Source organism: Falco cherrug, chromosome 11, assembly GCF_023634085.1.
Source record: "Falco cherrug isolate bFalChe1 chromosome 11, bFalChe1.pri, whole genome shotgun sequence".
Taxonomy (NCBI): Eukaryota; Metazoa; Chordata; class Aves; order Falconiformes; family Falconidae; genus Falco; species Falco cherrug.
The window spans coordinates 11,880,192-11,892,029 of NC_073707.1; the positions used below are offsets into that span (position 1 = coordinate 11,880,192).

Consider the following 11,838-nt stretch of genomic DNA (forward strand, 5'->3'; position numbering starts at 1 on the left):
ACTGCAATGATTTTCTTTCTCCCCCCCTTGTTGTTTTTTTTTTCCTCAGCACCTTGCAGGGTGTTGAATTGTGCAAGTTTATTTGAAGGTGAAATCAGCCACATCACAGCCTGCTGTCATGAAAGCTATGATGAAAATGACAATCAGATTAAACCGCACCAGAGGCATGGGAGAAGATATTTGTAAACACGAAAGTCCGTCAGTTTGGTTGCACCTATTGCATCTAACTCAGTTTCTCTGGCATCCAGTTTGATCTGATCTTTCACTATCTGCTAGGGGATAAACACATTAATGAAATGGGACAATCTTAGAACTGGCTGCATGCCTACAGGGAGTTACAGAGAGGGTCACTTATACTGGGAAAAGCACAGGAATAAGGCTGTCGATGAAAGTAGTTTTGGTAAAGCAAAAAACTGGAGCACTAAAGGTAGCAGGAAATAAATTTTGGAAATTATATGGGGCAAAAGACAAAGTTGTCCAAGAGTCAGTGGAAAGACAGAATCCACAGAGACACCAAGAAAAAGAAATGTGTTGCTGAGAATGATGTATGCATAGGTTGCTAATAACCTCTGCATTATGTCAAAATGGGAAAGTGTCCAGGTATCATCATGCGACACACAAGACATACTTTTTGTTTCTTTCCTTACTCCCCCAACTTTCCTTCCTCAAAAGACCCTATGTGTATTGATGAATGTTTTGCAAAAGAAAAGCAGACTAGCATGATAAGAAACATTTTTCCTAATGATCAAATTCGCAAGCCTTTCGATATCCCAAAATTAAATGTGCATAATAAAAAAAACATTACCATTGATTAAACTGGAAAGACAAATGTAATAAATAACATCCATTAAAGGCCCAGGTTATACTATGGAAAGCTGTTCAGCACACAGATCTAATACTTATGCATGAAAATCCAATTGACAAAATAGGCTATAACCATTCCAAAGAACCTACTATGTATGGCCCGTCATGTAAATAGTTACATATAATGACACAGCCATTATGGTCTGTAAGGCTCTGGATCAGTGAATTAAAATTTCACTGGTAGAACAGTGTTTGAGCAAACAGGCTTAAAAGAGCTGTTTCATAAACTATGTCAAGACCTATCTTAGCAACTCCTAATAATAAATTCACCAATTAACACAAGTTGAGTTGCTAAATTTTGGAAAAAACTAGTTACCTACGTTACAGAAGCCAGCATTAAAGTCAGTATTCTTGAATATGTGCCATACAGATATCACTGTCCTTTACAGTTTCAAGTAACAGAATAAGCTGTTTCAGATGTCAGTTGCAGATAACTCATAGAGGGTAGATTTCCTTTTTTAGCATTATAGAATCATAGGATCATTCACATCAGAAAAAGACCTTTAAGAGCATCGAGTCCAACCACTTACATATAAGCACTATAGCAAGCACGCAATACCGAGAAGCTCACATATTCTTTACAGAAATTTCATTTTTAATTAAAATTATTGTGTTTATAAATAGGTAAAAAAATGCTACATAGATATTGGAATAAATCAATAAATGAAAGAAAAAGGTGTCTAATACAAAGTCACTAAAGCATAACTGAAATATGTCTGATATTGCATTTATAGGAGAGCAGCCAGCTTGAGGAAGGGCAAGAAACACACTTGGTGTCAGTGGGAAAAGAGACAGGTCCACAGCAAAACAGCAGAAGCACCAAAACTACAATCCAAGTCTAGTTCTTTTCTTCAGGCTCTGGGGGAATGAATGCCATACACTCTTCAAGAGTGCAAACACTGGCAGACAAAGGCTTGAAATAATTAAGACAGTTATAAGGATATGCTTCGAGATGCCTTTCAAGTGTAAGGTTCTTTCCCATGTGTAAGTTACACTTACAAGTTTTAAATGCAAGCCTGATGAGAAATGTCTCACTGTTGCTGGCTAGGGCCTGATTCAGGGGTTTGCTTACAGCACCCAGCTGAGTCAATAAAATGCCTATGAAGTGTGTCATCCTAATGAGACAGTGGCCTTAGGGTATCTAATCCAAGTGTATAAAGTCCCCATGCAGTTAATGAAAAGTAAGGCAACTGCTTTCAAAGAATTCAGGAAGAGCAATTATAGCTATCATTATGCAGAGATGATGTAATCACTGCATCAGGTACCCACACATAAGATTCTGCCTGTGCCCTTATTTGAATATCTCACTATGACATCACTTTCCAATCTGAATGAAGCCCATTGCCACAGCACAGACCTTCACCCAGCAGTCAGACCTCAACTGCTGTATTGTGCAAAGAAGGTGAAAGGATCAACGACCTTTCTTCCAAGTATCTGACAGAGGGATGGATGAAAAATGGCATCCTTGTTTGATCTGGTCATGCTGCTCAAACTGCTGTTACTAGACTTGACTTGCCACAGCAGAAAGGAAGAATGCTGCTTGTGTTGGTGCCTTTTGTTTATCTGCTTGTGTTGGTGCCTTTTGTTTATCAGTGAGCAGAACTGCAGCTGTTTCCCCTGTCCTTACGAAGACAAACCTTGCCAGCACCACTACCACTCATGTACAGAGCACGCAAATTGCTGGTGGTGCTGCTGCTTTTGTTCAAATGACCCAGGCTGCAAATGTTGCTGCAGTGGTGGGAATTCAGCTTGTCAGTATTATGAAAGCGGGTGCTGCAGAAACGCTGTCAATGAACATCACTCAAGAACACCAGGAGTTAAGGGCTCTGTACAGACCATAAAGGCCTAGAACCGGGTGTCAATCTTGAATAATGATGCTCATGTCAAGGTGATGGAAAATATCCAAGGAAGTATAATAAAAGTTATATTGTATTTTCAAAAGGGTAATGTCCACAGGCTAAGAGGCAAGTTAAGACTATCAAGATTTGAAGAGAACAGGGGTTAGCACATCCTGACAATCAGTCCTCTTCTAAACTAAAATAAGAAAAATTTTAAAATGCCATTTGAAAGTCTTTGCAAATAATATAAAGAATCAGTGGTAATAAAGGTGCTACTAAGAATTAACTTAATTCATTCTAGGAATCAGAAATAATTCAGAGGTAATTAATTTCTTAAATGACTAAAAATTAGGATGATCATGTGTAAATGTATGTTATGTTAAGCAGAAATGTCTTCAATTCTTTTTTGGAAATGGAAAAACACTTAGTTGTGCTACTTTCTTGAGGAAATATTCCACCTTGGAAATGCAAAAGAAAAACATTTTGACATTTATTGTCTTAAGTTTTCATTAAAAAGAAAATATTCTAAAAATATTACCAAAATTATCATAAAAGAAAGCATTTAATACCCTCAAACAAAATAAAGGGTTTCGTTTGAATTGCACAAAATGGTTTTCCCTGCTCTGGTTATTTCTTGTTTCTATTTTGAAAAATAATCAAAGAAAAAGAGACAAAATACATTTCACTTTGTAACAAACCCAACCGAACCGTGTTCTTTTCATTTGGCCACCAGCAATAACTCAACAAATTCATACAGACCTACAAAGACTGTTTATTGTTATTGTTGGCGAGACTATTCAACATATAGTGAAATAATTACAAAAAGGAGAAGAAAAAAAATGGATTCTTGATAGTGATAACCCAATTGTTTGAATAAACACTACCGTAAAAGGATGGTTAGCATGCAAAGCAGAACTGCTTATGTTGTAATTTTGTGTCTTAGATGGTGCCATTATATTCAGATATTTTTGTTTGAGTCCTTGGGGTTGTTTGGTTGGGGTTTTTTTCCAATTTTATTTAGGTCAAAAGACGTTGTGTCAAGGTTTAGAACCAGGAACAATGGGTCTGTCATTACAGCAGAAAGGAGTGTCTCCAGACGTGCTTTCCGTGGCCAGCTTGCCTCTCCACTGTGTAAGCAATTGTTTCTCCAACCATTTATGCTGCCACGCAAACACTGCATTTGTGAGTATATAAATAAAAGCAAGACCAAAGCTGAAATAAGTGAAAACTTTCTATCATTGTATGCCCAGTGTGTAGCAAAGCACATTGCCTCCCATACAGAAATAAAATTCAGCTGAGGAAGAATTACCTCGGAGCAAAACTAGTCAAGAAACACATGCACAGAGATGACTTTCTAAGGAGGAGATTAGACCACCGTGAAAGACCTGTCTACTGTGAAGCTTGCAGGGAGAGAAGGCAGCCAAAAGATGTGGAACGTGTAGAATCAATTGTTATAACTATGTCTGCATTTAAATCATAGTGAGAATGGTGCTCAGGACCATATTTTCACCAAAACTCACCATAAAGATCATGAGTGGCAGTGCTTAGAGCACGGCAAGTCAAACCTCTCTGAACACTGTCTGGATGACCACAAACTGATCTGTGGGTTCTGCAAGAACTCACTGCACAATGATCACAAGAGTGTTCTCCTGGCAGTCATGTGTTCAAGACAGGCTGCTTCCCGCTTTGATACAGTTGAAGAATTTAGAAAGGGTATTTCTGCTCCTTCTCACGCCTCCTCGGGAAAGAAACTTGAACATATGGTTGACAAGCTATATTAATTCTCGGCACAGCACAAGAGTCAGAAAGGTGGTTTTCCCACCGTAGAAACCCCAAAGGAACAAGACCATAACTACAGCATCATGAGCCAGACTCAGCTATTAGAGACTGAAGGATATGTATGTGGGATGGGAACAGAGATGTGCCATCTCGGGAGGGGAACCTTCATTTCATACTGCAGGACCCAGCATGGAGTAAACACCAATTACATCTGCAGAATAAAACAGTAAATATTTTTTAAACAGAAATATATGCTTGAACAGTAACTGCTTCTTTCTTCCCCTGCAGGCAAGTTACAGATTGTCCCTCTTCAGTCAGCTTTATGTTTATGCCCCTGCTGACTAAGAGGCAAAGCGGTCACATTTTTCTGAGGTACCACAGCAATGTCACTCCTTTTAACTAAGACTTGATCCATAGCAGCTAAGGGGCTGAACAGATTAGATAAAACAATTTTATGACTTCCTTTTAATTTTGATCTTTGCATATAAATTCACAAATGTTGGGGACATAATGAAGTTGCATGGAAAATAACATTCAGAGAGGTAAAAGTGAACTATGCAAAATGAGAAACAGCTGGAAGCATTACATTCTCTATTTTGAAAAAAAAAATCTTAAGTTTGAGAAAAGTTATATGAAATATTTGTGCAGGATTTTCTAATGTGACATTGTTTCCTGATGTTAGCTGAATGCCACTGGAATTTACTATCAGCCTTTGGTATTTTTGGTTCTGTTCCTTCACAGTTCACAATTTTTCATGTCAGAAGAGTTAATCACGCCCTCACCTAACGGCCATCGGAGGAATGCATCGGCAGCCACAGGCATAACACGGGCTATGCAGGCACATTTGCTGCCATCGTTTTAACCTCATACTGACATAGTGAATTTTCAAAGATAATAGAGAACTACAATAAATTAAACTTCAGGATTTACTTCATGTAATGAAGTAAAAATTGTCAAACCCAATTTGGGGGAGATAAATTTAAGTAAGGAAATAATAATAAAGTGGCAATTAAATTCCAAATTTTACACACACAAATATCTTCTGTCAGGGCTTACCAGGAGCAGAGATGAGAGAAAAATAGTAGAATCCTTATTCTTGTCCCATGTCCTACCAAACCTGAATTTTTTTTAAGCTCAATTCTATCATTATGCCTCTAGTAACCACTACATTTTAGTACGAATTTGGAACTACTGACCTATTTTTTGTGTTTGTTGTTTTGTTTGGTTTTTTTACAGTATGCCAAGGAATTAAACATGATCTAATGCAAGTTAATCTGTTAAAAAAACATTTCAAGACCTATAAGGACACCAAAAGAAAGGAGATTAGAAATGGTTTCTTAAGATTATGTTCTTTATGGACAAGAAAAGGAGATGATGGAGTTGCTTGAAAACACAGAACTTAAAAAACAAAAAGAAATATCAGAATACATAAATATACATCCAGTCAGATATCATATATGGATAGCCTTATTCAATACTCTAAAAAGGCTGCTAAGGGGGAAAGCCAAGTTATGTTTTTTTGCAATCTGCACACTGCTTAGTGAAAGAAATAGAAAATGCAGTTCCTTCCATTTTCTAACCTAGTCCACGTCTAAGAGGAGATCCCCTAAAAAAACTTCAACTCAACTTTGATGAACTGTTCTCTGTTTTACAGGGATTGGTCCCATCCCTTAGCAGAATAAAGCAGTCAGAAACTAAAGCAAAACAAATATTCTCTATTCTTTTAACCCAGAGGTAATGATTCCAAGGCATGTTTCCAGTACTCCCAAATCCAAGCAAGCAATATTGTTCCAAAGCTCATCTTTAAATTCCTTGTTTGATTTCAGTGCACTGCCTAAAAACACCGTCAGAAGACCAAGCTCTACGTCCTCATCATCCTACACAGAGTAATGAAGCGTGTGTGTGTACCAGGATACAGCTTGTGAAACTCCAAGAAAAGAAAGAAAATATCAGACTGTTAACTTTTCGTGTCTAGAACTTATAGACACTGAACCACTCCCAGTTGCAGGACCTGTTATATACCAGACCATTGTTTACTTGAGGTCTACTGAAGACATTAATAAATTGTAACATATATGCAAGAGACCATTATACTTTCAGCTTGTTATAGAGTCTGAAACCATACAAGTTCGAGTAAATAAAACTACACTATCAATCTAAATACTCTATTTGTAGGAGACAATGTATTTCAAGCTCACCTTTTGAGAAACTGAAGCATAAATTGAATCATATCACATTCCTACTGTAGTCAATATATTATTATATATGTGATATAAATATGGTACATGGAAGGGTCCAATGCAGAAAGAAATGGATGTACCATGTTTGTATTTAAATATCTGTATGACAGATCAAATAATTTGATCCTGGTCTTGACCTTCAACATGATGACATCATAGCCACATAATTTTCATTATACATTTCATAGATACTAACAAAATCAGGATGCTATTTGCATAAGATCCCAAATGCATGTTACAAAATGCTGATTATTGTCACTTTTAGTGTGTTAGAAGATGGCATTATGAAATTCCCAGGAGGTATCTTAGCATTTTCCAAGACCACAAACTGCATATCTCTCACATACATTTCATGCTATGATTGGAATTTCAGCTGCATTGGAATTTCAAAATTAAAATCTACCAAACAGGGGCCTTGCAAAAAAAGCAAAAATGAAAATGAGCAAAGATAGAGTACTTAATTTTGTACTACAGAGTGTTTTTTTCCTTCACAGATTTACTGGACTTGTCTCACAGAAGCTGTGGATTTCTTTGAGGTAGAGTTTGATGAAGTTGCTGGTATTGGTCCCGATAACATTGTCCAGACAGAACTAGCTGGCCAGCTAAGCAAAAACCAGTATCAGAACCTTGAGATACATAGTCTGGATCCAAATACAGAATATGTTTTTAAAGTCTATCCTGTCAATGCAAGTGGTTGAGGAGAAGGAAACAAGATCTGTAAGGTATTGTAGATCCTTCCTATACTTCATAGAGTTGCCTTAACTTTCTTGCCTCCACAATTGTTTTTTACCCCATGTATTTATGAGGGAGACTGATTAAATAAAATGTTGCTATTCACTTATCTAGGTAAGTGATACTAAAATTTACACTGGATTTTTCCATACGTTATTCTTTCTGGCTCAGTTTGCAATAGCTTGAACTATGTAGACTATTTCTCATTTTTTCTAGCAGGGATGCAGTGTCAGGATTACATCAGACAAGTCATTATAATTTATATTGCTTTAGAACTGAGACTGCCTTTGCACTAATCCCTCTGAACACACAGAGTAGGAGTATGAAGTGTCAGATCCAAAAGCTTTCATGCTAGAACAAGGCAGCAATCGTTAAAAGAGAGGAAATAAACAGAAAATTAAGAATATTCTTTGACACCTTTGGACACGAGTCTCCTTTACTGTGGTTTTAGAAGGGAAAGAAAAGTGCTGCAAAGCTAAAACTTAGAAGGAGTAGGAAGGTATTCAAAAAGGTGTCAAAAGTCAAGACATTTAATTACTTTAACACCCTTTAGGCATCCCAAATCTCTTGCTGAAGTCACCTTTAGTTTTTCATGCCTTGCTGAAAAAATACATACTTAAATCATGCTTCCTCTTAGTGAATTTTCAGTAAAGGGTGTATTGAGGAGCTGCAGTACCTAAAAATGGTAGGTGTTATTCTCTGGTTCCATCCACGCTTCACAGACTTTTCCTATATCAATTGCATCAAGTGCTGTCCCTTTCCAGGCTTCTTGTCCCTTATCATATTTAGAGAGTAAAAGTCTCAGCTCTGAAACAGCATTCAGACTTCCCACTCACTTCACAAGTTTTAATGACAAATGACACCTTCCTGGACTGCTCCACTTACCATACTTAAAACACTGAGCACAGGAGGTTTTGGTTTTTTGGTGTGTGTGGTTTTTTTGTTTGTTTTGTTTTTTTGGGTTTTTTTTTGTTTTTTTATCTAATGCATTGGAATGCTATATTGATTTTCCTTCTGAAAATTGTTCTTTGTGCATGGAGCACAGTCACATCAATATTCCACAGAAACACAAACTCAACATCTGCTGTAATTTACAGGAGAGTTTCATATCAAATGAAAATGAGACAGCATATGTGACAGACTTTTATAAATTTTCTTTTTAAAAAGAACTACCTCTGTTCCTTTTGCATAATATCAGACTATTTTACTTCACCAGTTACACTACACAGAAAGCTTGTAAGAACTTTTTTTAAAATCCAATGCCATATTTTCTTTTAAGTAGGGGATTTATTCAGAGCAGTATCATTATTCATGTCTAACAGTTACCAAGTCTGTGAGGGAATGTAACTGTGATGCCTGTGACAGATCACAAGGAGCCCAGGCACCAAACTATGAAGGGGAGGAAGGTGACAGAAAGTTTTGTTAGACAGCAGCTACTATTTCATTCTTTGGACTAGAGCTGACGCCATGTCACTGATATGGCAAAATATCAAGTCCCACAAAAGAGGTTATTCAGCCATAGGGTGTTATTTAACAGTACAAGCAGGTTTCCCAAGTCTGTATGCAGCTCTCATAAGCAAAACAGAACACTGTGATTTTAGGAGTGAGGGAACTTCTCTCAGCCCAAGAGCATGATTGTTGGCTTGCATCTGAATCACAGCCATTTGTCAGTGTGTGAAACACCATGGAAGTACCACTATATCCTTCTTGCATGATCACAGAAGCTGCTACAGTGGCATGATCTCTTTCCCGAGAAGATTTCAAGACAGTTGACTCAGTATAGGCTCCTAATGCCTCAGGGAGTGCCCAAAGGTATCTATCTGCACAAGGCTGACAGATGACACTAGACTTGGAAGATGCAATTCTGGAGCAGCAATTAGGAAGAAGGCAGGTTACACTCAAACATCTAAACTGGCAAACAATGTTTATGATTTTGGCAACTGGATCCTAATTTAAGTCAGTTGAAGGAATTACACTGCATTGCCCTGGGTAAGGGATATTTTTGAGTATGTGTTGAGGTTGTGGAAGATCCTGGATGAATGACAGAAACTGAAAGCTGCCTTGTCAACCAAAATGCAGTATTAAACAGCCCTGGCAATCCATGCAAAACTGTGCCACGAGGCAAGTAGCAAAGAATCCTCTAAGGATGAAATTCACTGTTCCTTGGAGACTTTCAACAGAGTAGGCAAAAATTTGTTGCCCCAGAGAAAAAGGATTTAGCTGTGTTTGCCATGGGAGGAGGAATGAGAAGCACTAAGGATGCAATTAGAAAACCAGGAAGGGAAAATGCTGAAATTCTGAAATCCTTGCTCCCATTGCTGCCAGTACTACCATGCTTGGAAGAGGTGCAGCTGTTCACAGTGACCTGCCACAAATGGCCATGGACTTTGCGTTCAACTTGTCTCTTGAAACTGTCAACCACAGAAAAAATGATAATTCTAAATGGTGGTTTTGTTACTATTTACCATTTCATCATACTCTTTTCAATTAAACCTTTGGAAAGAGATTTTTCAAAATTACCTTGGAAGCCAAATGCAAAATGACTTTTAATAGGATGTGGGCTTCTAATTTCTGTGGTCATATCTGAAACTCTTTCCTTAAATGACCATCTGCCAGAACCTAATGACTATATATTGTATTAATCACTGTAATGTTTGCCACCAAACAGTTGCTTGTTTTCAGTGTAATTTTTTTTAAAGAGCACCATTTTCATTTTTCCTCCAAAATAAGTACTTAGACTTTCCAAAGTTTAACATAGATAAGACAGTTTGACTGCTTTGAAAATGCATCTGTAAGTGATAAGTTCTTTTGAAAATAGACACTAATTAAATCCTATCCCCCAAATAATAAATACATGGACCTCTTCTATACTTTAATACATTCTTATGTCTTACTTGCAGATAGTCATCTCAGATGAATATGGGAAAATCGAAGACAGGTGGGAGAGTCAGAAGAGTATTCAGGGTACTTTGCATACTTCAAATAGACGATGAATGAAACCAGGGATTCTTTTTTTTTTTTTTTTTTTCCTTGAAGAATTCTAAAATGTGTATGCTTTCTTATGCAATATGCCATTTCCCACTGAAATTAGCAACCAGAGATCTAACAGTGAGCCCTTCAGACTATTACTGCTTTCTGGCAAAGAATAATAATAATTAAAAAACCCTGCCTTTTCATTAGCTTTTCTTTTTTCAGATGCAGCTCTAAGACCTAAGAAAAATGCTATGCCATGCATAAAAATGTAGTATAAAACACATTATATTTGAGGGACCTTGGCAGCTTCAAAGGAAATAAATGACATATTTGCATTATAAGTTAACATTCCAATTATTGTTTCCTATGAGACCATTCAATATCAATTCACAAAGAGCTGCAGGAGCCTATATCACACTTTCCTTATTTTTAAAGTGCAGGGTAATTTCATCTATACATACACACCTTTGGTCTCAGCCTCACTCAGCTGAAGCACAATGCGCATGCAAGCACAGGACACTGGCAACAGGCAGGACAAGAATGTGGGCAGGCAAAATTTTATCTCCTTACACACGCACTTAGTAATGGTTAGGTTTACTTGACTGTTGTGAAGGTCACCTATGTGAGTTCTGGAGTACCAATTTGTTAAAAGTAGCTGCAAGTAAAATCAGGAGAAATCACAGCAGCTCTGATCCAAGGAGCAGGAGTTACTAGATCCACAGCAAGTTACTGTGTTGAAATAATCATCAGTAATGACTACTGTCCTTCTCCATGCAGGAGTGATCTTGCATGGTTCCTTTCTTTCACTCCAGCCACACCAACAAGCTATGCATATCTAGCTATCTATGTTTTTTACACACATATATTTATATGTACTTATAGGCATCTCTTCATATATGCTTGAACATACATGCACACACACACACATATATCTATGTATTTAAATATATTTACAACTCTCTTTGCCCCAGTGCTATCAAGCAGGGCATTTACATGGGAATGGAAATAGGATCAGGGCCACTACTAGCTCTTTTAAACCCCTTCTGTGTATTTGTATGTTTGTGTCTTACCTTCAGCACAGAATAAACTTTTATGGAAAATCATGTATTATGAGTACTTCCCATGAAATCTTGGACCTCCTTCTGCCTTAAGGCAAACAATAAAACTTAGGTATAAAAATTATTAATATATAATTTTTCTATTACACCTTTCATTTTTGAAGCTCTGGTTTAGTTTTGCATAGTTGCTGCAAGGTAGTAATATTCTACGCACTTTGTGGACGGCTAATGTGAAAAAAGAGTCCGAACAAAAGGCAACAAAACCAAGATCTGAACTCTGAGAGCACCTAGTTCTCTATCTTGTGCTAACCAGTGAGGGATTAGTGATGCTTCAGTTAATATGTATGTTCTTGC

At 37.3% G+C, this 11,838-nt stretch overlaps 1 protein-coding gene across 1 annotated transcript; it reads left to right on the forward strand.

Annotated features, from left to right (window-relative positions):
* The first annotated feature begins 2,320 nt into the window (after positions 1 to 2,320).
* Positions 2,321 to 10,446, forward strand: TRIM42 (tripartite motif containing 42). The gene is given in 12 exon segments (XM_055723842.1): positions 2,321 to 2,684; positions 3,720 to 3,932; positions 3,935 to 4,120; positions 4,123 to 4,158; positions 4,161 to 4,415; positions 5,718 to 5,826; positions 5,828 to 5,910; positions 5,913 to 5,992; positions 5,995 to 6,189; positions 6,192 to 6,525; positions 7,208 to 7,443; positions 10,354 to 10,446. Coding segments are annotated over 12 exon segments (2,184 nt in total).
* Positions 10,447 to 11,838: the final 1,392 nt, after the last annotated feature.